The sequence below is a fragment of the Cricetulus griseus genome, chromosome 4 (genome assembly GCF_003668045.3).
Source record: "Cricetulus griseus strain 17A/GY chromosome 4, alternate assembly CriGri-PICRH-1.0, whole genome shotgun sequence".
NCBI lineage: Eukaryota > Metazoa > Chordata > Mammalia > Rodentia > Cricetidae > Cricetulus > Cricetulus griseus.
The window spans coordinates 45,924,647-45,951,873 of NC_048597.1; the positions used below are offsets into that span (position 1 = coordinate 45,924,647).

The 27,227-nt window shown below is 46.4% G+C and overlaps 2 protein-coding genes across 7 annotated transcripts in view; one reads left to right on the forward strand and one right to left on the reverse strand.

Annotated features, from left to right (window-relative positions):
* Positions 1-17,240, forward strand: part of Boc (BOC cell adhesion associated, oncogene regulated) — a 73,509-nt gene extending 56,269 nt beyond the window's left edge. For 3 of the 6 annotated variants that reach the window (XM_027412620.2, XM_027412621.2, XM_035444536.1), the window contains 14 exons: positions 386-679; positions 1,030-1,302; positions 5,068-5,372; positions 8,579-8,741; positions 9,139-9,249; positions 9,682-9,888; positions 10,234-10,415; positions 10,907-11,012; positions 11,323-11,445; positions 13,483-13,704; positions 14,343-14,578; positions 14,774-14,853; positions 15,380-15,570; positions 16,490-17,240. In XM_027412620.2, coding sequence (XP_027268421.1) covers positions 386-679; positions 1,030-1,302; positions 5,068-5,372; positions 8,579-8,741; positions 9,139-9,249; positions 9,682-9,888; positions 10,234-10,415; positions 10,907-11,012; positions 11,323-11,445; positions 13,483-13,704; positions 14,343-14,578; positions 14,774-14,853; positions 15,380-15,570; positions 16,490-16,671 — 2,675 coding nt within the window. In that variant the 3' untranslated portion in view covers positions 16,672-17,240. The remainder of the gene's footprint in view (positions 1-385; positions 680-1,029; positions 1,303-5,067; positions 5,373-8,578; positions 8,742-9,138; positions 9,250-9,681; positions 9,889-10,233; positions 10,416-10,906; positions 11,013-11,322; positions 11,446-13,482; positions 13,705-14,342; positions 14,579-14,773; positions 14,854-15,379; positions 15,571-16,489) is intronic. The other 3 variants (XM_027412623.1, XM_027412624.2, XM_027412625.1) reach the window with 3 other exon arrangements.
* A 3,436-nt stretch (positions 17,241-20,676) lies between these two features.
* Positions 20,677-27,227, reverse strand: part of Cfap44 (cilia and flagella associated protein 44) — a 78,591-nt gene continuing 72,040 nt past the window's right edge. The window contains exons 31-33 of the mRNA XM_035444119.1: positions 26,832-26,992; positions 22,279-22,413; positions 20,677-21,098 (exon numbers count right to left, since the gene is read on the reverse strand). Of these exons, the coding sequence (XP_035300010.1) occupies positions 20,907-21,098; positions 22,279-22,413; positions 26,832-26,992 (488 nt within the window). The 3' untranslated portion in view covers positions 20,677-20,906. The remainder of the gene's footprint in view (positions 21,099-22,278; positions 22,414-26,831; positions 26,993-27,227) is intronic.

Genomic DNA, 27,227 nt, shown 5'->3' on the forward strand with positions numbered 1-27,227 from the left:
CCTGCTCACCCTGTTAGGAACACACCGACTTGGATGCTGAAGTCTAGGTAGTGCCTAGTAGACACCTGTCTCTCACTTCGTACTCAGATTCAGGGTACACTGCCTGAAGGCAGGCAGGAAATACACCTGTGCCATTCAGACAGTTTTCCTCCTTGCACTCTTGTTTCTCTGTAACCACCTATATATAGTTAATAGGTTATGTTCTTTGTAGGAGGAAGACCTTGACCCCAACAAGTGGCATGGCATTAGCTAGTCTGTGAGCCTCAGAGGGGTTGTTTCATCTCAAGTCCATGCTCTCTGGAACCCTTCTGGGATTGGACCATCAGAGACAGGCTAGAGGAAGGTCAAGTCTTACTGTGTGTCCTGTCCCTCCTCCCTTCCCCAGGGTCCACAGCTGAAGCTGCCCGCATCATTTACCCGCTGGAAGCCCAGACTGTCATTGTCACTAAAGGCCAGAGTCTCATACTGGAATGTGTGGCCAGTGGAATACCGCCACCTCAAGTCACATGGGCTAAGGATGGGTCCAGCATCGCCGGCTACAACAAGACCCGCTTCCTGCTAAGCAACTTGCTTATTGACACTACCAGTGAAGAGGACTCAGGCACCTATCGCTGTATGGCCAGCAATGGGGTTGGGGAACCCGGTGCAGCTGTCATTCTCTACAATGTCCAGGTCTTTGGTGAGCATCTCCCTGGACTTGCTCCTCTTTACTCTTCCCTGTGACATTCCTGGCTGTTGTAGAAGTACATAACCCAGTTCAGAGAGGGTTACACTGTGAAAGGCCACAGAGCTGGTAAGTGGGGAAGCACACAGGAGAGACAGAGGTTCTTAGATCTCAGTGCTAGGGTCCTGGATCCCCGGTGTGCTCTTTAGTCACCCAGACAATCCCACCCCAACTCCTCTCATAGAAGAGTCCAACGGCCAAGGAGGAAGAAGCCACCCAAAGGCAGTGTCTTATTCTGGTCTATGTGGTCCTGGGGATGGGAAAATACAGCCCTCTCTCCTCATTCTGTTCTGCTTTCTCCACAGAGCCCCCTGAGGTCACTGTGGAGCTGTCCCAGCTGGTCATCCCGTGGGGTGAGAGCGCAAAGCTCACCTGTGAGGTTCGTGGAAACCCTCCACCCTCTGTGCTATGGCTGAGGAATGCCGTGCCCCTCACCTCCAGCCAGCGCCTCCGGCTGTCTCGCAGAGCCCTACGTGTGGTCAGTGTGGGGCCTGAGGACGAGGGCGTGTACCAGTGCATGGCTGAGAATGAAGTTGGGAGTGCCCACGCTGTGGTTCAGCTGAGAACTGCACGGCCAGGTGAGTGCACGCAGCCCAGCTGAGCAGGCATACAGTCACTTTCTCAAATTAAATCGAACTTAGCGACTTTTAGTTGCAAGTTCAAAATTGCACTCACTTATTAATGAATCAAGTGTGCATCAATTTTCATTGGTGAATGGGACCTATGTGGTGGGAATTTAAAAAAATGGATTAGCTTTTCAGCTCTGTGGGCTTCGGTGATTATGTAGAATCAGACTTAAAAGCAGGGCTTTAGAACAAGGAAAAGTAAGGCCTTTCTCTTTATCTGGAGTCTTTTCAGTTGTCACTTGACTGGGTGCTTATTGGGCTCAGCATGGATCAGGTGAGGTGGAGAAGGCAGAACATGAGAAAGAACCCTTCTATTGGAAAAGGTTCCCACAAAGGAGGTGAAGCCGTAGAAAGAATTTGAGAGAAAACTATAATAGATGATACAGTGTGGTGTCATTGTAAGGATTCAGGCATTATGCTGGCCTGCCCCTGTCACCTGGCAGAATACACTCAGGCAGTACCCTGGTCAGCCCAGGTGCAAAGGACCCCATTAAAAGAAAGACCTCTGCCCACTTATGGTGTCTTTCTGCTCTCTTCTTTTTCCTGCTCCTGTCTTTCTGGTCTCTCTTTCCCGCTGTTCCCCTGGGGCAGACAGAACTTATCCTGTCTCCCTCTTCTCTCTGTGTTTCTCTTTACCTCTTTTTTTGCCCCCCTTCCCCTTTCTAATAAAACTTCTTAGTAAGCTTTGTCTGCCTGGCATGTTTGCATCCCCCTCACCTTCGCCTGCCATGGAATTCACCAAGGTCCCCCTCTGATTTATCCTAACAGTCATCATTATCAGGTGTCGATATCAGGGGTCCAAGTGGGCTGAGACCGAAGCTGGAAAAGCCTGTGGACTGAACTGTTGCCATGCTGTTCTTGGCTCCTAAATTCTCAGAGAGCATTCCCAAATTAATTCATGTCTGCAGTCACCATAGTGGAAAAGGAAAAGACTGTCATTGTGTGTTAGTGTTAAAGTTTCATGGTAAAAGGACATGTCCCCAGTCCAAAATAGAAAGGGGAGCTAAGTTCCTGGTGCTTCCAGAACAAATTGAGATAAACTATGTATGTTTGTTGTTCATTGCTGTAACGGATACCCTAGGGGAACAACTTTAAAGGAGGAAGGAAGTTTTGGCTTGTAGTATCAGTCTCTCATGACAAGGAGGATATGGTGGGCCAGAGCCACTCGCAATCAGGAGACACCAAGAGAGATGCCTGTTACACTAACTGGCTTTATCTTTTCAGCCATTTTATTCCCCTGGGCCCTTGGCCTCTAAGATGGCAGTGCCTATGTTAGAGGTGTGGGGGTCTTTCCCTTTTGTTAGTCCTTTCAGGAGACACCTTATGGGGTCCTAAGCTCCCTGGTGCTTCTCAACGAAGCCAAGATGACAGTCAAGATTAACCGTCACATCTGCCCTCTGTCAGCCGGAGGATCTGAGTTCAGTTCCCAGAGACAATGCCAAGTAGCTCACAACAGCCTGTAACTCTGATTCGGGTCCTCTGACGCCCTCTTCTGGCCTCCAAAGGCTTTTGCACTCCTGTAGTGTGCATAAATTCATACACATACACACACAAATAAAAAATAAATCCTAAAACAAAGCCCAAGTTCAAAGTCTCTTCTGAGACTGATGACAAACTGTGCTGTGAGTCACTAGTGAGCAAAGGACCAGCTGTATGCTTCCAGTGCTCAATAGCACATAGTAAAAACACCCATCTCAAAAAGATGGTTGGCATAGAAAGGAAAGATGGGAATAAAGAAAGACCAAAGCCCAGCAGGACCAAGCCTTAAGTCACACAGCTCTGTACCCAGTGTCTAGGATGACATGGATGTGGTGGCTGTCTTAGGCATTTGCAGCCTGCCTGGCCTCTCTTGGGTTAGCTCCATACATTACCTGCTGCTCTCTGTGACAAGCATCCCATGTTTGAGGGTATCTCCAACATCCCTGGGACTGTGTTACACCGACAGCTGCATGCTTCACTGACTCAAGGGCTCCCCAAAGGGATTGGGCTCTTGCTATGCATTACTTGGTCTCTCAGGCCTTCTCTTAAAATCCTGGAAGAAGCTCCTATGACCTCACGACTATTCTGCATGTCTATACAGCTAGTGCCTTGTGGATGGCACTCAGGGCTTTTGTTTGCTCAAGGAGTAATCTATCCCATTTGGATAACTCCTACAACACAATGGTCAATGAATGCCTGGATGGCTAAATGAAGAGGAGGCACTTCCCTAAGTGACCCTGTATGAATAGGTTGTCCCAGAGTTCTCATCCCAAAGCAAAGTTTTCAAATGGTTTAAAACCTTTACACACTTGAGGCTGCCCTGAGTGGGGTCCAGCCATTTCCTGGCATGCTCTCAAGATGCCTTTTGTACCATCTTGGTGAAAAGAATGTGGCTTCCTCTGAATGGTCTGGTGACTTTAACCACCTCCACGGCCAAACGTATATTTTTCAAATCATTTTCACAGTCCTTCCTGGAACTCTCGCTACAGGCCTTATAAAACCAGCTAGCAATAATCATGCCAGGGCCTGGATGCTGAACTACCTTGTAATTTACTCTAGTCTGTCGCTTTCAAACTTAGCTTTCCGAGAAGTCTTTGCCACTGTGTCACATACATGGCTTCCAGGCCAATTCCTAGTGGAATTCTTGTTCTGTCATGTCTATCTTAAGTCTATCTTGTCTATCATCTTAAGTATGGTCTCTCCCGCCATTCCCATCAGCATCTTGCTCTTCTGGGCTTCCACCAGAACCCCATTAACTTCTGCTGACAGTACCCTAGAGCTTCCTTAGCGCTCACATCCCTCCAATAAATCAGCACCAAAAGGCACAAGAACCGTGAGGCAGATTTAGTTGCAGCCCCAATCCCACTTCTTTGGTGCCAACGTTCTGTGCTCACCCTCTTTTCTAGCAATGTAACAAATAACTTCAAAGGAGAAAACAGCTGAGAGGGCAAGAGTCATTTGTTTTGGTTCCTGGTTTAATGCAGAGCTCTTAGCTCTACTGAGTCTGGGCCCATAGTGAGGCAGAGCTTCATGTCAGTTTCTGTGACAGAAACTTTATGGCAGATAGTAAATGGAGAGGAAGGGGCTGGGGGGGAAGGGTAACCTTCAAAAGTATGCCACAGTGACCTACTTCCTCCAGAGAAGCTCCCCCAAATTGCACTATCAGCTGAGAACCAATCTTGTGACACAGGAGCCTGTAGGAAACATTTGACATTTAAACAATCACATCAATGCCAATGAGATGGCTCAGCAGGTAAAGGCGCTTCCTACCAAGCCTGAAGATCTGAGTTCAAGCCCCAAGGACCCACGTGGACAACCAGCTCCCCAAAGTTGTCTTCTGACTGCCACAATCACTCCACAGCAACGCGTGCGCACGCGCGCGCGCGCGCACACACACACACACACACACACACACACACTAAAATATAATAAAGATTTAAATATAAACCTCAGTATCACTCAAATATACATCCTGAAGACACAGGCTGCAGGTTTCACAGACTCTGCCTGTCTTCTGCCTCCAAACTACAGCAAGAGGCCAGACCCAAGTGGATAGCCTTCCTTTTCTTCTGACAGCACAGGGGCACCGGTCTTCTCTTGTGCAGATCCTGCTTGTGTGTCACAGGTGGGCTTATGGGGTCTCAGGTCTTCTCTGATTTTCTTCTGTTTTCTCCCTGGCAGGTGATCAGGGCCACTAACACCTTCCTCCTTCCCTTCTCTTTCCTGCTTGGTCCTCAGACACGACCCTGAGACCCGGGAGGGATGCTAAGCCGATTGCTGCCACACCTCCCCTGCCACCCTCCAGACCCAGCAGACCTGACCAGATGCTGCAGGAGCAACTAGGGCTTGTTAAGCCTCCAACCTCAATACAGCCTACTTCCCAGAAGTGCCTGGGAGAGGAGCAAGTCACCCCTGCAGAGGCCCCCATCATCCTCAGTTCACCCCGGACCTCCAAGACTGACTCATATGAGCTGGTCTGGCGACCTCGACATGAGGGCAGCAGCCAGGCACCCATCCTGTACTACGTGGTGAAACATCGTAAGGTATGACCCTGGCATGTGCCACCCTCTTCCTGCAAGCCTCCTCTCAGTGAGGCTGAAGTGAGTCCCTCTCCTGACCTGAAGCCAGACCCCAGCACACACCACAGCTGTGCCCTTCCACCTCCTCAAATGCCCACCACTGCTCCCACCTCCTGGAATGCTAGTGGCAATACAGGCAGGTGATGTCTCTGAGGCCCCCACAGAGCTTCTGACCACACGGTATAAGCTTTGTGCGTCTTTACCTGCATGCCAATGCCAGCTCAAAGGCCAGGATAACTCACCCCCGCTCCGTGACTATCTCCATCACAATTCTTCCCCCTTACCCCCATCATAGTTTGGCGATGCTGTTTCAATTTGCTTTCCAACCAAAGCAAGCTCTTTTTTACACATACCTGCAGGGACTTTAGCAGGGCAAACAGTCTGTCCAGCCAGGAAAACAAATATTAGGAAACAAGTAGGCCATGAAACACCCTCCAGTTCTCAGCTATTGTGGTAGCTACAGTTTAACCAGCCGGCACAAGTGCTCCGGGTGTCACGATGTTGGGGCCATAGCTATGTCCCCTCAACAGATGGAATCTGGCCAGGGGCTATTGTAGGAGCTGTCAGGGAGAGCCTCTGAGATTGTGGCAGGATGCAGAAGCAGAGCTATGCTGGTCCCATGGTCCTGGACACTTTGATGAGGAGGACCAAAGGCGTTCAGGCTGCCATTCTCCTTCTTAGCTATAGAAGGAAGGTGAAATGAAATTCTTCATAAAACAACATTTCTGTTTACCACAAATTTGTGCTGTTTCTTTCTACTGCCATCAGATAGAAAAGTGCTGTTTTTTTAAATGGATTAAAATTTTTATCACCAGCAGCCTACTCAAAATTAGGAGTTTGTATTCATTTAGTTGGGTTTTGTTTGTTTTTATTTTTGTTTTGTTTTGTTTGCTTATAAAAATGTTTTGTGCACTTGGAAGAAAATGTGAAATGTGAACTGGAACTGGAAATATTTACCCACTTTTTCCTATTCCAAAAAGCAAACAGGAAAACAAGACTACAGTGAAGTGTTCTGGGTCTATGCAAACCAGGTCCCTACTACACACACCAATGGCCTCTCATAGTCTGTCCTCCCAGAAGACCTGGGAGCCAAAGAAGTCACCAGAGACCTCAGAGGGTCAGAAAAAGTCAGGACAGAGCGATGTCCTGTACTGCCATGTAGTTCCCCGTGTAGGCATCGGAGACACCACCATCCGTGCCTCCACCCATCCCCCACCCCCACCAGCAAAAGGTGTGAAGAATTTGGTAAAAGAAACAGCCTTGTTTAGCCAGCCTGTGTTCAGGACAGAGCTGGTCTCCATCTTTATCATCTTTATTTTCCTGTGTAATTAGACACCTCCCTGTGAGTTGTAGGCCAGGATTGGGGAAAGCCAAACATGGTACCCAAGAGACAAAAACCAGTGTGAGAGTAAGAATAATATTTTTCAGGCCAATAGGTGGCCCTGAAGCTGTCTCCCACAACAGGCAGGCAGGCAAAGACCGCACTGGGGTAATCCGGAAATGCCAGGCCAATGCGGCATTCACCCTCCCAGTGTGTGTGACAGTGACTAATTACCCTTGCATTTTTTATTTTCATTTCTGGGTCCCAGTGGAAGTGTGCGGCCCGGCCAGTGCTGGGAGGGCAGAGGGAGGAGGGGGTACAGGGAAGTAACAGTCAGGACAGGCCCCGAGTCTGGCTTCCATTAGGCACTGCCCTGTGGAACAGTTGGAGCTTTTAGGTGGACTCACCAAGGGGAAAGTACGTCTTGGAAGCCTTTCTTGCGTGTGGAAGTAATGTAGCTTAATGGTCGCCACCAGAGAAAGAATGCTGGAATCAGAAGTCAGCATTGGGTTGTGGGTTTTTTGTTTGTTTTTGTTTTGGGGGTGTTTTGTTTTGTTTTGTTTTCCGTGTCCTGTCTTTTGCAGGACATTGGGAATTAGTCAGCTGATTTTCACATCCATGAAGCAAGTTTCACCTCCTAGTCCACTGTAGACCCGGGCTACTGTGTTTGGGTTTCCAGCAACACTGGGGATTCTCAGTTTGTGAAAACCTTTCCCCTTGGAACAAATCCTAGAAGCCCGATGTTAATGAGCATAGAGCATCCTCTTGCCTTGAATGGGAGGTTTTGTTCTACTCTGGATTACTCTGCTTGGGGGTAAGAGCTCTCCCCACCAGCTGTTTGCTTTCTTCATCACGCCCCAGCTTTCTATTCCGGAAGACTCTCTGAGATGCATGACGCTGGCCGTTCTTGAAAGATACAGGGTTGTATGAAATAGTCTCTCACTATTGCCTTCAGGCTGCCTCGAGCCCTCTCAAAATTTTTTTAGAGAGCTAGCTATTAAAAATTCATTTCTAATCCTGAGTATGCATCCTACTTTTAAGCTTTCAAAGCATGACGGAGAACAGAAACAGAAAGAATTAAAGTGAGAACTCTCAGAGGGTGATATGTTCAGAAAGGGAGGAGACGAGCCAGCCGTTGATTTGTTGGGAACCTTACCTATGCCACCAAATTTGACATCAGAATACTCCCCAAGAGATTGCATTTGCCTTATTTTAGGAATCATTTGCTCAGGGCTCAAGAGTGAGGGGGTTTGCTCAACCAGAACTTGGAGTTTTCTACTCCCAGACTCCTCTCTCTAGAACAGGTAACATTGTAAGCATATTCTTTTGGACTCCAGTGAGGGTTTCTGTGCACACCAGCTCTGCAGCCTTGAGCAAATTCCTCAGCTCTCTAAGCTCAGGCCCCTTGCTTGTGATGTAGGAACAGAATGAAGACTGATTGCTGGGACTTGAGACAGGTGAGGTAGTGTGTCACAGCGGGAACTCTCTGGTGCCCTGCCCATTGCTACAGCTATTGCCATCATTCTCATCAGTGTCTTTTGTTAGAATATGGGCAGAAGGACCTGTGTTTGGCTCAGTATGCAAACAGAGAGAATATTAGACGAGGATGTTGCAAGAGATGGGGCAAGGGGTAGCCTTAGGGGCAGTTCCAGCAGTTTCAGCCTGGCTTTCTAACTATCCTTGCCAGCTTCCCTTAGGCCATTATTACCTGAGAGACCAGGAGATGGGACCTACAATGACCTCAACCTGGCCCATGGTCCTTCCCTTCTTTCTGCCCACATGGGCTCAGGCTGAAGTCCTCTTGGACACTAGAGGAGAGGCTGGTCCTTACCCCAGTCACCTTCTTCAGCAGGTCACAAATGCCTCTGATGACTGGACCATTTCTGGCATCCCAGCCAACCAGCACCACCTCACCCTGACCAGTCTTGATCCTGGAAGCTTATATGAAGTGGAGATGGCAGCCTACAACTGTGCTGGCGAGGGCCAGACAGCCATGGTCACCTTCCGAACAGGTAAGGTCAAACGTGGTGCCTGGCTCAGCATTCCGAAGGCCCAAGCAAGTTATAGGAGGCGCAGGTGCAAACCCTGTTTACTTTGTGTACAGCTCTTCACCCACAGTTCTGCCCTTGTCCAATGGCTGCCTCTGTGAACTTAAATGCCTGGGTTAAAGTGCTTACCTTTCTTTATGAGACTGATGAGCCAGCCCTTTGGCATCCCACCATCCCTGCCAAGGACAGGGGCCAGCAGCAACACTATTGTAGAGTTGGCCAAAGCTGGGAATTACACCACTCTTTCAGTACCCTGAAATCATATTTGTATCACTTCATCATAGCCCTTGGTAGATTCTTAGGCAATAAGGGAGGGCTCATATGCTCTCTCACTTGCTATTCTTAATTCCTTCTCATCCAGGAAGGCGGCCCAAACCTGAGATCGTGGCCAGCAAGGAGCAGCAGATCCAGAGAGATGACCCTGGTACCAGCCCCCAAAGCAGCAGCCAGCCTGATCACGGCCGCCTCTCCCGTAAGCCCAGCAGTGGTGGTGGGCAGGCAATGGGCAATGGGGACAAACTTCCACAGAGGGCTTGTTGCTGCACATTATATGAGGTTAGGGTTCCATAGTCCAGGAATCCCGAAGACATATTCTTAGCAGCTTCTTAGTAACCACAATTAAAAAAAAATACAGATTGGAGTCTTTCGGAGAAAATACTAGAATTACTCTGTCTGTGGGTCCGGAGAGCAGCAGTTCCCTATCCTCTGTTTTTTGCAGAAGATTAGAAGAAGGTTAATCTCCAGGCCTTCCCCACACAGAGGGATATGATGCAAGTAACAGCAGGCAGAGGGCTGTGGGGAGGAAGAGGCCCTCTCAGGGTCGGGCTGGGTCTAGTCAGTCCAGAGCATCATCCCATGGCGTCTCTGTCTTTCTGCATCTTTCCTCTGTGCATGGCCACCGCAGCCCCAGAAGCTCCAGACAGACCCACCATCTCCATGGCCTCAGAGACCTCCGTGTATGTGACCTGGATTCCCCGAGGCAACGGAGGTTTCCCCATCCAGTCTTTCCGTGTGGAGTACAAGAAGCTAAAAAAAGTGGGAGATTGGATTCTGGCTACCAGTGCCATCCCTCCCTCGAGGCTGTCTGTGGAGATCACAGGACTGGAGAAAGGTAGGGGCCTGGCTTCTCTCTTTCTCTCCCTGCTCCTCTCTGCCCTAGGATCTCAGAGAAGAGGAAGAACAATGAAGGGTCTTTTTGAATCCAGTGCCTCCCTTCTCCCCCCACCCCCCACCCATAGTACTCATGGGTATGGAATCTGTGGCTCTGCCTCAGCCCCTCCTCTTTCCTGTCCCCGTTGAAGGGTTCAGATCCACTTCCTGTGTGGCTTGGGGAGGATTAGTATTCTTATGGGTTCTGTGTGGACATCTCTCGGGAAGAGCTGACCAGATCTCCCTGGGCTGGGCCTCAGTGGGCAGTGGGGATTTCCCAGGCTCAGGGAGGGTCTCTCTCACACAGGCATTTCCTACAAGTTCCGAGTCCGTGCTTTGAACATGCTAGGGGAGAGTGAACCCAGTGCTCCCTCCCGGCCCTATGTGGTGTCAGGATACAGTGGCCGTGTGTATGAGAGGCCTGTGGCAGGCCCTTACATCACCTTCACCGATGCAGTCAATGAGACCACCATTATGCTCAAGTGGATGGTAAGTGACCTGGTCACCAACAATGTTCTTGCTCCTACTTGCCTGTAAGCTTGGCTCCCCATTTAGTACGCCTGAAGGTCCTCTTGGGGAACCTGGGAGAGTGATGGTAACTGGAGCTGCTGTTATCTGTCTCTTGTAAGCTAGTTCCCTCTTTCTGTTGCATCCCACTGTCCTTCCTGCCTTTCACCTGATACCATAGGGACACTTGTCCACGGTCCCTTTGTGGTTTTGGAGAGGCTCAGTAGGAACCAAAGTCTTTGAAGAAGTACAATCTGTTTCTTGCTTCTAAAAGCTCCAAGGCCTATCAGCAAAATAAAAATAATGTGTGATCTGTGCAGCCCTTTCCAGAGAGCCTGAGGGACTTACTCAGGAATGTTTGCTGGGGCCCCCACAAAGTTCAAACCCTAGGGAGAGGATTCCATAGCCTTGTGATTTTACTTTGGTGATTGCTCTGATGCACTGTGAACATGTCTGCTCTCCATCCCGTGCAGTATATTCCAGCCAGTAACAACAACACCCCAATCCATGGTTTTTATATCTACTACCGACCCACAGACAGTGACAATGACAGTGATTACAAGAAGGACATGGTAGAAGGTAAGAAGATAAGTGTTTCTTTCAATGGCAGAGGGGTCTGAGTATTGGAAAAAAACCTCATCTATGCTCTGTGTCATCGAGTCATTTATGACACGCATGGAGCCATCCAGTTAAAAGACTCAACATGCTTCTTTTTTTAAAAACCACAGCAAAATAGAAACATGGATGGTCACCAGACAGTTCTCTAGTGTCTCTTATGTTGGTCAGTGGCACTCACTTAAACAAACACCTTTGTCTGACTGTGTGAGCAAGGCTAAGCAAGCAGCATATATGCCACCATGGTGACTTTGACTCTCCCTCTCCTTCCCAGGGGACAGGTACTGGCACTCCATCAGCCACCTGCAGCCAGAGACCTCCTACGACATAAAGATGCAGTGTTTCAATGAAGGAGGGGAGAGTGAGTTCAGCAACGTCATGATCTGCGAGACCAAAGGTGATTCTCCTGGGGTCCTCTCCTGTCCTGGGAATTCCCGTGAGGTGGGGCAGAGTCTTGCTTCTACCCACCCCAGTACTCCTTTCCAAGAAGACCCTTGTTTTCCAAGCATCCCAGACCTCATCAGTTGCCACCCTTCCTATTTGCTTGTGCTTTGTGTTAACACAAGTAGGTTACCATCATGATGGCTTCAGGGACTTGAGAATTAACTGACCTATGAACTCATTATGAATAGAACCTGTCTTAAGATGAAAATATTCTATACCCACTATATTTCTTGGTATTTGGTATTTGTATATTGGTTTATTTAATTCTGCTGCTGCAGCCTGGTGAGATGGGAAGGAGAGCTGAACCTCAGGAAACTTAATATATATGCATCTTGGCCAAAGTTATATAGCCACGATGTGGTAGAACCTGCTTCAGAGAGCTCCGTATAGTTACAAGCCCAGGCTCCTTCTCTGCACTAAAACATATTAAACATGCATATGCACTTGTTAATATGTGTGCATTGCTCAGGTGAGGAGGTGTTGTTATGTCCAGTTTTTAAATACTCAAAATGAGATAAAGCCACATATTGCCAAGGTCATAATCAGAAGATCACAAAGGAATCCAGAAGAAACAGCACCCTCCTGTGGCTGAGGCAACAGTGTTCTCTGTCCCCTTCGGTCACTTCACCAACACTCACTTGGCACCTCCCATGTGCACATGGCCTTGGTGCCATGTCCTCCAAAGAGAGGGACACATGTGCACCCAGCCCTAACTCTTGCATCATTTTGAACATAGAATACTCAAGGGAGACCAAGAGGCTTCATAAGCCCTTCTTAGGTCTCTTCAGACTGACTCTTTAGGCTGGAATGGGGAGGGAGTGTTCTGGAGGATATGCCAAGCCTAAAAAGTGGCTCCAGATGGGAGGAGGAGAAGGGGCAGCTCAGAGGAGAGAGACCAGAGACACTGACAGCATTGGGTCACTGGAGGACACCAGAGGAGGAGCTAGTGCAGTTCGCAGGGGCTGGGAGGTGAAGAGGTCCTTGTTGGGCTTCTTTGTAAGAAGGGTCATGGTGGGCTGAGGGGAGAGAACTGGGACTCTGAAATAAAGGTGAAGAGAATTGTTTTTGTCATTGCTTTGGGGCAGGACCCGGGCCAATTGTACGCTGGGTTGGGAGCTAGAAAAGTATTTAAAGGCAAGCTTGAGGTTTTCGCTTGAAGCACTGCTCAGGTGGCTGCCATCTATTGGAACGGGAGAGGGCAAAATGAGAAATGGACCACATGGAAATGGAAGGAGGGAAGACTGGGGAAGTTTCTGAGTGGCTGATTCTTTGGGGATGCTGAAAGTATCTGATAAAAGCAGTAGGTTGCCTGCCTCCACAGGCCTTGGGACACAGGATGATCATGGGAAGGAAGATTACAAAGAGGAACTGGGACCATCTCCCAGAATCGGAGGAGGCAGAAAAACGATGAGTGGAGGTAGACCAGGAGGCTGTGACGTCAGAAAGCTGAGAGAAAAGCGCATGGCAGAGTTCATGCAGGCTCGCCTGCAGTAGCAAACCCCAATAAGGAACATATGGTTGACTGTTCCGCCTTTGATTCGTATTTACCAATTACCATCTGCCCCTTGATGTGCCCAAATGTCTTTCTCTTCTGAAGCCCAAGCTAATACCTAGCACTTCACATTCCTTAATCCACCCAGAAATAGCAAAGCTGTGGGAAGGCTCTCTCACCTGAGTTCCCTCACAGCTCTCATGCATTTTAGTTGTTTCTTTCAGACAACACGACCACCTCTGTCCACTCTGGCTCAGTGCTTGGCTCACAAACATGTATGTTGAAATAGGCTTCAGGCCACCCCAACAACACATTTCATGTTAGGTACCAGTGTCATGAAAGTTACGGACATGATCCAAATCAGGACTATTGAGACTCCCATCTTGGGAGCTTGGCCCCATTTCCTATATCCATTGAATTGAGGGGTACTTTGTTTTTCTATTTGTTGTAAAGAAAATGACAGAGAAACAGATATGTGAATTGTGTCTTCATTTGCAGCTCGGAAAATTTCTGGTCAGCCTGGTCGCCCCCCACCGTTAACTCTGGCCCCACCACAGCCTCCACCCCTGGAAACCATGGAGCGGCCGGTGGGCACTGGGGCCATGGTGGCACGTGCCAGTGACCTGCCCTATCTGATTGTGGGAGTTGTTCTGGGCTCTATTGTCCTCATCATCGTCACCTTCATCCCCTTCTGCCTATGGAGGGCCTGGTCGAAACAGAGTGAGTACCGCACTTGAGCACAGACTGGAAGGATCTCAAGGAGGGAGAAGTTCTCTCAGCCCAACAAGCAGGCCAGTGCCCAGGCAGGGCCAGATGGTCCAGTTCTACCTCCCCGATAGCTCAAGCTACCAGGTGACCCCAGAGGTCCCACAGAAACAGTTAATATCTGAGGCAAGCCTTTCCCTCTTGACATGCAGGCCTCTATCATGAACAAGTGTCCTTTTATATCTCTGGTCTTGGAATCTATCAGCTCCATAGTTTTCTAATGTCTGAAGCTGATTCTGGAACAGATATTCGTATTCAAACTGCCCCACCTCTTCCCATTCTGTCCAGCAGGGGTTGCCTTGAGCTTTCCCTTCCTCATGGGCTAACCTGACTTGCCCACTGATTTCTGCTTCAAATAGCAATGGTCTCAGCTGACTCCCCCACTGCACAATGGCCCTTTTCACTCATCGTCATTCCCTAAGCCATTGCCCCATTGTCTTTCTATCTTTCTCATTTAAAAGAAGAAATGGGTGATTGGACGACTTAGAAAAAGCATTCTCAGGCTCTTGAGCCTGCCTCTATCCTCTGACACGAGTGTGGGGCTTTTTCCAACTTTAGGAGGTTAAGTATACCTCTGTCTTCTGTTCTTCCAGAACATACGACAGATCTGGGTTTTCCTCGAAGTGCCATTTTGTCTTCCTCCTGCCAATACACGATGGTGCCATTGGGAGGACTTCCGGGTCACCAGGCCAATGGTCAGCCCTACCTCAGTGGCATCAATGGGCGGGCCTGTGCCAGCCAACTGCTCGGAAGCAGGGCATGTTCCGCAGCTGCAGTGGGCTGCCCAGGCAGGAAACCTCAACAGCACTGCCTAGGGGAGCTTGCACAGGTAATGGGCTCATGAGTGTGGGCCCCAGGTGCACATATGGAGGGACGATGAGCTACCTCTTGGTCATTCCCATTGTTCATCCAGGGATGCTGGGCTGGGCACCCTGTAGCCAACCACAGCTCACCCTGCTTAATGGCAAGCACTGGGAAGTTCCTTGAACTCGTGGCATGACCTTTCATTCTTCTTTCCTTCAAGCAGCAGGAAGACACCAACAGCCCACTGAGGCAGACCATGGTTGGCAATGGATATGACCCCCAGAGCCAGCAGGTTGCCAGGTAACCAGACCCTTCCCATCCCTGCTTTTAGTCCTAAGTCCCAGAGCTTCCCATTCTCTTTAGCTCCTCATGTCCAAAGTCTGTCGCTCAGAATTGAGCGGTGCTTCATGCAAGGATCTCCAAGTTGGCCATTTGTGATCCCTGAAGCTCCTATGCCATGAGCAAGTGCTGTGTGCACAGTTATGATGCCCTGCCTGCTCAGTTACCCCATGGGCAAGTGCTGTGTGCACAGTTACTCTCTTCCTGCTTGGGGCTTCAGTTGATTCTCAGCATCTGTTGCTTGTTGGTTCATAACCGATTTTGTTTGCAGGCCCCTGAACAACCAGTTTGCCACCTCCCCCAGTAAGAGTAAACTATCACTGGCTGAATTAAGTGTGGTACCTCCTGATGTTCCCTGGGGAATGGTGTGTGTTCTCAGCTCTGACCTGCTCTGATGCCTTTAGATGGTAGGAAAGGAGCCAGAGCACGGGGGACCAGGCCCATTCTGCCCTGCCTTACCCATCCTATCTGGTCTTGCACAATGCAGAGGTCCCAAGTCTAGCTCGGAGGAAGGCTCTTTCTTATACACACTGTCTGATGACTCAACTCACCAGCTGCTCCAAACTCAAGATTGCTGTCACCTCCAGAAGCAACCTGTCACCACATGCCAGACAGCAACGAGGAGGGCACCTGAGGGTCCCGGGCCGGAAGCTTCATGGGATCCTCCATATCACTCAGGTCAGCCAGGGGCAACAAGGAGAAATTATCTGATGGGGTCACCTGTAATCCAGAATGGATTTGAGGAGAAGGGACAACTGTCTTCAAGGAAGCATTTGGGAGTTGGGGGTCAATGGTCACTCTCCTTTGCTACTAAAGACCTGGAGGGCCATGGGGACTTGTTAGACCAGTCTGATTCCATTGTCACTGTGGTCACCAAAGGCTGAGAAGAAAGGCATTTTGTATTCCAAAGGAAGAAGCTGGTTTGGTTTCTCCATTTCAGATTCAGGGCCATTGGCAGATTCTGCCTCTCATCACACAGAGGCCTCTCTAAACCTTTGCTGTGTTGAGTCATGTCTTAATTAGGGAGCGAATCTCATCAATCATCAGGGAGCCATGTTTGTACACACGTCATCCTTGCAACTGTGTGCTGCCATAGAACTTGTTCTTCCTTGGCCACCCCTCCCCCCACCATGGCTCCCTGGGTACCATACTTCAAGCCAATCTGCTAGGACTTGGTTGGGGACACTTGGTACTCCAGAGGGTTAGCTGGTGGCTCTTAGCTTCCAGGGTGTGTATGTGCAGTCTATCCTGGACCATCTCTAGGACATTAAATTCAAAAAGACCGTCAGCTCCCAGAACCAGACCAACCATCACAAAAACAAGATTCGGCTGGACAAGGGAAATGGATTGTAGAACCACAGCCTGAATCTAGAAAGAGCTGGGCCTCCCTTTGTGTCTCGTGTATAGCTGATGGCCATGAGCTGAGTGCTTTACGCTCTCAGGTCTCTGGTCCCAATATAAGGGGTTAGTAAGTGGTCCTCCCCTTCCTGGACCAGGGTGATCAGGGTGACCAGTGTGGCTAGCCACAGATAGACATTTGCTCAAGATTGTTTGGTCAGTCTGGATTTTAATGCTGCCTACCCTTTTCTCTCCACAGGGCCCCGGTGCTGTTTGGGCCTTGTACCAGTTGAAGAAGTAGACAGTTTTGACTCCTGCCAAGTGGGTGGAGAAGACTGGTGTCCTCAGCACCTGGCCTACACAGGACAGGAACTAGGGGTGCAACTCTCTCCAAGCCCATCAGTTCACGTTTCCTTTGAAACACCACCTCCCACAATTTAGGCTAAAGCCAATATCCCAGAAAGACTATATATTGTTTTTGTTTTCAAAGAGACAGAGAAAATTGGTATTTATTTTTCTATTATAGCCATATTTATATATTTATGCACTTGTAAATAAATGTATATGTGTTTCTATAGTTCTGGAGAGACAGGGAATCCTCCCCTTTATGGCACAAGGAGGAAAATAAGCAGCAAGGTAACAGAGTTCAGTAGGAATGATTAGCACAGGTTGGCAGGCTTCAGATGGCCCATGGAACCTGCAGCTGCCTGGGGCTGCAGGAGGCCCTCGGGCAAGGTGGCAGAAGGACTCTAAGCTCACTGTTTATGAAGAGCACACATGAGGCAAACAGCAAAGGCCATGCTGCTATAGACTGGAGCCACCCAGAAGCCACTCGGACTTGGTGGCACAGTACACATTTCCAAGATGCCATGAGAAAAGCCCCAGATGTGTACAGCACTCTAAGCATTAACGACCATCCAGAGTCAATAATTTGTGGCAACATATCTCTGTAAAAACAAACACTGTAACTTCTAAATAAATGTTTAGTCTTCTCTGTAACCTTCAACTTAGTCATGGATGAGTCAGCGTTTTCTTTAGACATTGGGAGTCCTATCTTGGAATACCAGGAGAAAATAACAGCTCATGACATCTCTAACCCATCAAGTGATACAATCTGGAAACAGTAGCAGATATTTTTCATGTTTTTGTCTTTTTAAGCAATGAACATTGTGTTTGGATTCATGTAAAATGACATTTGTAACTGTTTGCTGCAAGAGGCAACACACAGACACGGAGAAGCAGGTTCACTGCTCTCTTACTAGACTGGAGGTGTCTGCCTATTGCAGGAATGAAGCTAATCCTTCTTTTGTAGAGGTGTGTGTGTGTGTGTGTGTGTGTGTGTGTGTGTGTGTGTGTGTGTGTAAACTTAAAACTTTTATGTGTGGAACTGGGCCTAGGTGTGTGTGTGTGTGTGTGTGTGTGTGTGTGTGTGTGTGTGTGTGTCTGTCTGTCTGTCTGTCTGTCTGTCTGTCTGTCTGTGTGTGTCTGTCTGTGTGTAAAAGACCAAATATTGCCTGCAAAACACCATTTAGTTTAGTGCAATGCTACACATGAACATGTGGTCTCTAATAGATTCCCTTCCCTTCATTCTAAAGTTACCATTTGCTGGAGGAGTTGACTCATTTCAAACCAGCATTTAAGGTAGGTGTGTGTGTGTGTGTGTGTGTGTGTGTGTGTGTGTGTGTGTGTGTACTTAAAACCTCCATGTGTGGAGTGGAACTGGATCTAAATGGAAATTGAGATAAAGCTGGGGGGGGGGCGCGGGGACACCGCCTTCAGTCTGATTGTTTGGGATGAGTGCACCATCTGCTGGCCAGAAGTACTGATGCAGGCAAAGGAGCCTTCCCAGTCCCTGAAGGAGAGTAGTGGGCAGAGCTGATGTTCACAGTCTTGGCTAATCCAGCTCCAATTTGAGCTGTAGTTCACCTCAGACTGTTGGAAGTTTTTTTTTTTTTTTTTTTTAATCCCATTTTGCTTTTACTTCTTTGTGATCTAAACTAATTGTCAAAGTGGGTTCTGGTGAACTCCACTAAAAGCAACATATGGCAACCTGCTTCTTGTATCCATCCCTTCAGAATCTGCAGGAGTTCCCTAGGCTTCCTATGATCCTGTTTATCAAACTTCCAGAGCCTTCCCAGAAACACCCAGATGATCTGCTACCAGGTTCTTGAGCGGCACAAACCCTCTCACCTCTGGGTATGATGATACATTTGGAGCCTGTCCTGGAACTCACCCTGTAAACCAGGCTGGCCTCAAACTCACAGAGATCTGACTGCCTCTACCTCCCGCGTGCTGAGATTAAAGGCGTGCACCATCACTGCCTAGCTAACGCTAAGTTTTGAGGCAGATTTTTTACACATTAAAAGGCAATGAATGCTATGATTAGAGCTTGCTTGCTTTAATTAATAAAAACACATAGGTGAGTGTGGAGATCAGGTTGCTTCAAGCTACTCCATATGTGTGAAGCAATAGCTTCTGGGTAGCCTTGTCCTTTTACAACAACAGTAGAACTCCAGAGGCAGAATGATGTCATGCTTTGCTTGGACACACAGACTACCATGTCCAATGTGAACCATGAGGGACAGACTGGTAAGTAATTTACCCTTTCAAGTAAAATGGTAATACCTACCAGCTTTCCGGAGTATTCAGTGAGCATGTAGGTAGACACATGGATGTGTTAAAATTATGTCAGAAAACCAGAACCGAGAACTTGCTGGATTCAGCTCAATCCTCATGTGATCACCCTAAAAAGAAGGATTGCTGACACTCTGATGTCAGCAGGCTTTGCCCAGTCATCTGGTCTCCCAGAAAGTGTGCCAGGGGCTATTGACATACAAAGCATCCTAGAGGCTTCTGTTGTAGAGGCAGACCCTTCTAGATGGCTGCCATTGGTTCATCTAGACCCAGGCCTGATTCTTGCATCAAAGATCCGACATTTCTGCTTCTAGGGCAGTGGTTCTCAATCTTCCTAAGGCTGTAGCCCTTTAATACAGCTCCTCATGTTGTGGGGACACCCCCCATACGATTATTCTCATCGCTACTTCATAACTGTAATTTTGCTACTGTTTTAAACTGTAAAGTAAATATTTTTGGAGATAGAGGTTTGCCAGAGGAGTCACGACCCACTGGCTGAGAACCACTGTGCTAAGGTCAGAACCCAAAGTTGCTACTAGATAGCATACTGGGCTGGATCTAGTGGCTTGGTTCATCTGGGCTTGGCTTCCAACTGGCCTCTATATCTAACCACCTACAGTGACTCTGCATCGGTGTCAGCTCCCTTGCTGCCTGTGGGGAAGGCCCCTCTGGCCTCTAACTTCCTTGGAGCCATCTGTAGGCATCACTGTATGAAATGTAACCTGTGATCTGAGGGCTAATATCAGTACAGAAGAGTATCATCAAAGTCTACAAATGTCAACAGCCAGCTAGGGAGTGAAATTGGGACTACGCAGTAAACTGCAGTCCATAAAATGGATGCACCTTGTGAATGTATTAGTGTTCAACATATAGTGACCCTGCGGAAAGGCACAGGCGTGTCTGTCTGCAATGCTGGTGATTGTACTCACAGATGTGCAGTACAGAAACTGGGAAAGGCTCTCCAGTACACCCCCTACCAGCAGAGATTTATGGCACAGGTACAAACAATACAGCTGGGGGTCCAAAGTGTCACTCCTGGAAGGACACCCACGTGGTAGGGAGATCATTCTGCCAGGGGCGCAGCCACCAATTTCAATCAGACCTTCGTGAGCCTGAAAGTACACTCTTAAGTTTAAAATGTCACACATAGTCAAAAGCGGCTGCTGCTGTTAGTGCCTAAGAGATGAAAATCTATTTCATCCTTTCCTCATCTGGATCCAAGCCAGTAACAGTGCAAGTGAGCCCTGGCAAAAGGCACAGGGCACAGGAAAGAGGAGAGTTAGGTACAATTCTGCTGGAGTTGCAGAGAGTCTAGAGAAAGGTTTCCATGACTTATTTTTTTTTTTTTTTGGAAAAACATGAACCACAGAATTGAGGAGTTTGCAGAATCGGTGGGTGACTCAGAAAGCCACCTCCGCCAACCCAAAAGAGTTGTTTTGCTGTGTCTGTCTGCATTTCCTCAATCCTGAGCCCTCAAATAACTGCTCTATGAAGTCAACAATAACAACATTCACATTTGCATTTCTTATTCTAAGTTATTATTGGCAAGATGGTTTGCCTTTTTCTCTTAGGTCCTTTCACAGACTATTTAACACAAACAGTTTATTTTCTAAAGATCCAAGGACTAAGAAAAGGAAGGTCTCTTACCGATTGATGAATAATAGTTTTTCTTGCCAATGGCTAAATACTCAGGATGCCAGAAAAAACATATGTTTCTGAGAACACACGATATATATATATATATATATATATATATATATATATATATATATATATCAGCTGCTTTCTTAAGTTATGAGAGTCAACCTTCTTCATATTCAACTTAGGCTGGAAACATCTAACCTGTCTTAGCACAGCCATAATTATACGTCAAACGTTGCGGTTATCTCTAATGTGGAGAGACATTGTTGATTCACATGGTAGGGTGCTTTTTATGCTCTTGCTATGGTTCACTTTAAAGCCAGAGGGTTGTTGTGGGTGGCGGGAAGTAGACGTGGTGAGGTCTGCCAGAGCTGTGGGTGGGAAATGAGAAGACAGCAAACTTAGGTGTCCATGGCCTTCATTTCGTTCTCTTGTGCGGATACTATGGGAGGGAGGATGAGCCCTCCTTTCCTCCGCAGAAGGGCAATCTCCTCCTTCAAGGCCAAGATCTTCTCTGACTGGGTCTGGACCAGCTGGGCCATCTTCTGTCTTGCCACTGTTTCTGCCTTCCGAGGACCCTGGAAGGCATTCCCCTGTTTTGGGGAGAAAAAAATACCTCTCTTATAGTCCGTTTAAACAGTGACTGCCTCTTCAGTAAAAGGAGACTTTCACTTCTCCACTAAAATCTCTGCCCTTAATTGTGTGCTTTTGGACAGCTTTTAAAATTCAACCCTGCTTTGGAAGTACTTTAAACTAACTTATCAGTCCTCCATGATGTGGAGAGCTCCTCACAGGGACTGAGGCAAGACACAAAGACAGATTAAAGGGACCTGAGATGGGAGAGGAGCCTGTCACACTGGAGTCTAGTTGAAGCCTCTCCCCAGCTGAAAGTCAAGAATTCTAGCGCAATTACAATCTGTTGTGAAGGCTGCCTGGGTAGGGAAACATTACTTTTATAGATAATTCAAATAAAAATGTTAAAATAGCAATGAACTATGCATAAAGTGGAGGCTCATATGACCATAAGGCATGGCCTTTCTTCTTCTCTAACTGAGAACACGCAACTTTCTGTAATTTTACATTTTGAACAAGTTTCCAACTGATATAGATGCTGTTCCTTATGGGACTGTAATTTGAAAATACCTGGTTTAAATTATTTCCAGGATGCTTGAAGAAAAGAGAAAGCAGGGAAAACTAAGAAAGACAACTGATGTTTTTGCAGATCCTATAGAAAGAAGATGCTGGGCTACTAGAGGAGAAGGCTCGGCCTGGTGAACATTATATAGGTATTACCTATCACATACTCTGTAGTAAGTATGTTCTTAGGTTCAGTATGGATTCCATAATGACAAGTTGAAACACTCAAAAATAAATTAGCAAGCATTTCATCAGGTGACATGTATAGTTCCGAAGTTCAAGATGCCTACTTCATGTCAAGTCAAATAAACATACTGAAAATGAACCTTGACACCAGCCAATTTCAGGGAGCACATTGGTATTGTTGTTTATGCTTAAATAGCCTAACCTCTCCTAGATCAAGGTAAAGCCTACAGATGAGCACTCATATGAGTTCATGGCATGCAAGAGGTATTTGAATAAAGCCCAATCCCTCCCCCCCGCCCCGCCAGGAAGCCACTCTAACATGACTAGCTAGTACTTAGTCAGTATCCAGGGATGGATGGCCTGGAAGTGGTCCAGGCTCAAGGTCTATTTAAATGCCAGTGCTTTGGAGGATATTGGATTCTGCAAAGGGCCGGTTGGAAAGGAACACACCTTCTGGTTCTGGAGTGTGTTCAACCTGGAATCGAGTTTCTTCTTCTCGATGTACAGATCGTTCATCTGGTGAAGCTTTTTGGTGTGCTCTTTCGTTTTCATCATCAGTTCCCACCTCACTTGAGCAATCTTATCCTACCGGGGAAAGAAGGTGGGAAATGGACGACATGAATAGGAGAGGAAATAAAGAAAAAATGAGTGTTCAGTTCAATTAAAACCACCACTGGGGACATAGCTCTACTGTAGAGTGTTTGCCAAGCATGTATCAGGCCTTGGGTTCAATATTTAAGACTAGAAAAAAATTAAATTTAAAACCAATCATGCAAAGGGAGCACTATGTGTACATGAAAATATAATTGGAAGTCAGTGCATTGAGTCTGGTTTGGTTAAAGAGAGCTGTGAAACACTTGCTGCCGTGCCTAATGACTTTAATTCCATCACCAGGACCCACTTGGTGGAAGGAGAGAGCTGACTCCTGCAAGTTGACTTCCACAGATGCACTATGATGCTGGTGTGTGCACACATAAATAACTATGTAAGTGTAATCTATTCATTGTGCACAGGATATGCAAGTACTGTCGTCATTGAGCTGCAACCCCAAACCCTAAATGTGTTTTCTAGTTCCCAAATTGGAATAGTAGGCCAAAGCTATTAAGTAGAGCAACAGGATTCCCAGAGAACAGTAGTGCCATGTCCAAAACTGTGAGAGCATATAGCGTATACACTTTAATGCAGCATACATTGTGTATGCAACCTGGACTCTAAAACCCAGTTCAGGTGCTGTCTCCGAAAACTATCTGGGAAGAAGTGAGACAGGAGCTGCAGAGGGGTGGCACACACCTTCAGTCCCAGCACTCAAGAAGCAGGGTCAGCACCACACTTTAAAATTAGAATTCAACAACAACACGAACTACAGAAAACCTAAAAACTCATGGAAATTAAGTAACACCCAATTGCACAATTCAGGGGTCCAGGAAGAAATAAAAAAAGAAATTAAAGATTTCCTAGAATTCAATGAGAATGCAGACACAACATATCCAAACCTATGGAATACTTTGAAAGCAGTGCTAAGGGGAAAGTTCATAGCGCTAAATGCCCACATGAAGAAAACAGGAGAATAATCACACTAGAGAATTAACAGCACAACGGAAAGCTTTAGAAAACAAAGAAGCCATTACACCCCGGAGGAGCAGACACCAGGAAATAATCAAACTGACGGCTGAAATCAATAAAATGGAAACTAGGAGAACAGTACAAAGAATCAATATAACAAAGAGTTGGTTCTTCGAGAAAATCAACAAGACACAGAGGAAATCCAGAGAATCATCAGGTCATACTTCGAAAACTTCTATTCCTCAAAATTTGAAAATCTAAAGAAAATGGACAGTTTTCTGGACAGATTTCACTTACCAAAATTAAATCATGTACAGATAAGCAAGTTAAATAGACCTATAACCCCTAATGAAATTGAAGCAGTCGTCAGAAGTCTCCGAACCAAAAAAAGCCCAGGGCCAGATGGCTTCAGTGTAGAATTCTACTAGAAATTCAAAGTACAACTAATACCAATTCTCCTCAAAGTATTCCACACAATAGAAGCAGAAGGGTCATTGCCAAACTCTTTTTATGAGGCTTCAATAACCTTGATACCCAAGCCACACAAAAACACAACTAAGAAAGAGAACTACAGACCAATATCCCTCATGAACATTGATGCAAAAATTCTCAATAAAATACTGGCAAATCGAATCCAAGAACACATCAGAGAAATCATCCATCACAATCAAGTAGGCTTCATCCTAGGGATGCAAGGATGGTTCAACATACTAAAATCCATCAATGTAATCCACCATATAAACAGACTGAAGAAAAAACCCACATGATCATCTCACTAGATGCTGAAAAAGCCTTTGACAAAATCCAACACCCCTTCATGATAAAGGTCTTGGAGAAATCAGAGATAACAGGAACATACCTCAACATAATAAAAGCAATGTAAAGCAAGCCTACACCAACATCAAATTAAATGGAGAGAAACTCAATGCAATTCCTCTAAAATCAGGAACAAGACAAGGATGTCCACTCTCTCCCTACCTCTTCAATATTGCCCTTGAAGTTCTAGCTAGAGCAATAAGACAACAAAAGGAGATCAAGGGAATACAAATCGGAAAGGAAGAAGTCAAACTTTCACTATTTGCAGATGATATGATAGTCTACATAAGTGACCTGAAAAACTACCAGGGAACTCCTACAGCTGATAAACACCTTCAGCAAGGTGGCAGTATACAAGATTAACTCAAAAAAATCTGTAGCCCTACTATATACAGATGACACATTGGTGGAGAAAGAAATCAGAGAAACATCACCCTTTACAATTGCCACAAAGAACATAAAATATCTTGGGGTAACACTAACCAAAAAAAGTGAAAGACCTGTACCATAAGAATTTTCAGTCTCTAAAGATTGAAATTAAAGAAGATACCAGAAAATGGAAAGATCTCCCATGTTCTTGGATAGGTAGGATCAACATAGTAAAAATGGCAATCTTGCCAAAAGCAACCTACAGATTCAATGCAATCCCCATCAAAATACCGGCACAATTCTTTACAGACCTTGAAAGAATAATATTGAATAATATTCAACTTTATATGGAAAAACAAAAAATCCAAGATAGCCAAATCAACCCTATACAATAAAGGAACTTCTGAAGGCATCACCATCCCTGACTTCAAGCTCTATTATAGAGCTATAGTCCTGAAAACAGCTTGGTATTGGTACAAAAATAGACAGGTAGACCAATGGAATAGAGTTGAAAACCCTGATATTAACCCACACACCTACGAACACCTGATTTTTTGACAAACAATCCAAATATATACAATGGAACAAAGAGAACATCTTCAACAAATGGTGCTAGCATAATTGGATGCAAACATGTAGAAGACTGCAGTTAGACCCAAGCCTATCGCCTTGCACAAAACTTAAGTCAAAATGGATCCAAGACCTCAACATAAACCCAGCCACACTGAACCTATTAGAAGGTAAAGTGGGAAATACCCTTGAATTAATTGGTACAGGAGACTGCTTCCTGAACATAACACTAGTAGCACAGACACTGAGATCAACAATTAATAAATGGGACCTCCTGAAACTGAGAAGCTTCTGTAAGGCAAAGGAAACAGTCAACAAGACAAAACAGCAGCCCACAGACTGGGAAAAGATATTCACCAACCCCACATCTGACAGAGGGCTGATCTCCAAAATATACAAAGAACTCAAGAAGCTAGTCTCCAAAACACCAAACAATCCAATTAAAAAGTGGGGTACAGAACTAAATAGACAATTCTCAATAGAGGAATCTAAAATGGCTGAAAGACACATAAGAAAGTGTTCAACATCCTTAGCCATCAGGGAAATGCAAATCAAAACAACTCTGAGATACCATCTTACTCCTGTCAGAATGACTAAAATCAAAAACACCAATGACAGTTTATGCTGGAGAGGATGTGGAGAAAGGGGAACACTTCTCTACTGCTGGTGGGAGTGCCAATTTGTACAGCCACTTTGGAAATCAGTATGGCGACTCCTCAAGAAAATGGGAATCAGTCTACCACAAGATCCAGCAATTCCACTCTTAGGCATATACCCAAAAGAAGCACATTCATACAACAAGGACATCTGTTCAACGATGTTCATAGCAGCACTATTTGTAATAGCCAGAAACTGGAAGCAGCCTAGATGCCCCTCAACTGAAGAATGGATAGAGAAATTGTGGTACATTTACACAATGGAGTACTACTCAGCAGAAAACAAAAAACAAAAAACAAAAAACAAAAAACAATGGAATCTTGAAATTTGCAGGAAAATGTATGGAATTAGAAGAAACCATTCTGAGCAAGGTAACCCAATCACAAAAAGACAAACATGATATGTACTCACTCATATGTGGATTTTAGACATAGAATAAGGGATTACCAGCCAACAATCCACACTGCCAGAGAAACTAGTAAACAAGGAGGACCCTAAAAGAGACAAACTTTGTCCCCTGGAGAAAGGGAAAGGGTCACCATTCCCTGAGCAAATTGAGAACATGGGAAGAAGGGGGAGGGAGCTACAAGAATGAGAAGGGAAGAAGAGGAAGGATGCAGAGGTCATGAGGGAGCAGAAAGTTTGAGTCAGGTGTAGATTAGAAGAAAGGACATGTGATAGGTAGGGTTTTAGTTGGGGGTATGGTAGGGGAGGAAGGGAGGGAGAAGGGAACTGGGATTGTCATGTAATTCAATCTACTTTGTAATTCAAATAAAAAAAGTTTTAAAAAAAGCATATAAAAAATAAATAAAGGGAAAAAAAAAAAAGAAGAAGAAGCAGGGTCAGGCGGGATCTCTGAGAGTTCAAGGCCAGCCTGGTCTGCAGAGTGAGTTCCAGAACAGCCAGGGATACCAAAAAGAAAAAAAGGGGTCGGGGGGAGGAGACTGGCTCTTTGCTTTGGGTGCTGCCCAGACAGTTCACAGGAGCCATGTAGGCCTCACCAAAGGAGACGCCCCTTCCATCCTCACCTCCCACATCCTTAATTCCTTTGCATTCGATAGCTCCTTTCGAAGTTTTCTGATCTTCAGTTCTTCAAGTGTTGTGTTCACAGAAAGTGTCTGGAGGGCTTCCAGATCGATCACTCGGCCAAACTTGCTGATCATCAAATCACGGACCGTATCTTCCATTTCTGAAAGACGGTCACTGTCTCAGTCTCCAACCGTTAGTACATGAGCAGAGCAGATACAAGACAACGCCAAGGAACAGCTTTTGCAAGACCGGGAAGATTTTTGTTACCAAGAGACTTCCCCCTGTGGATGTTTGCTTGCTGTTTCCCTAAAATGCCGGGTCACCGACAGCCTTCTTCATCGTCAAAACCCACTGTAAAATGGACTCCTTTTTCCCTGAGTGGCTTGTACCTCCTC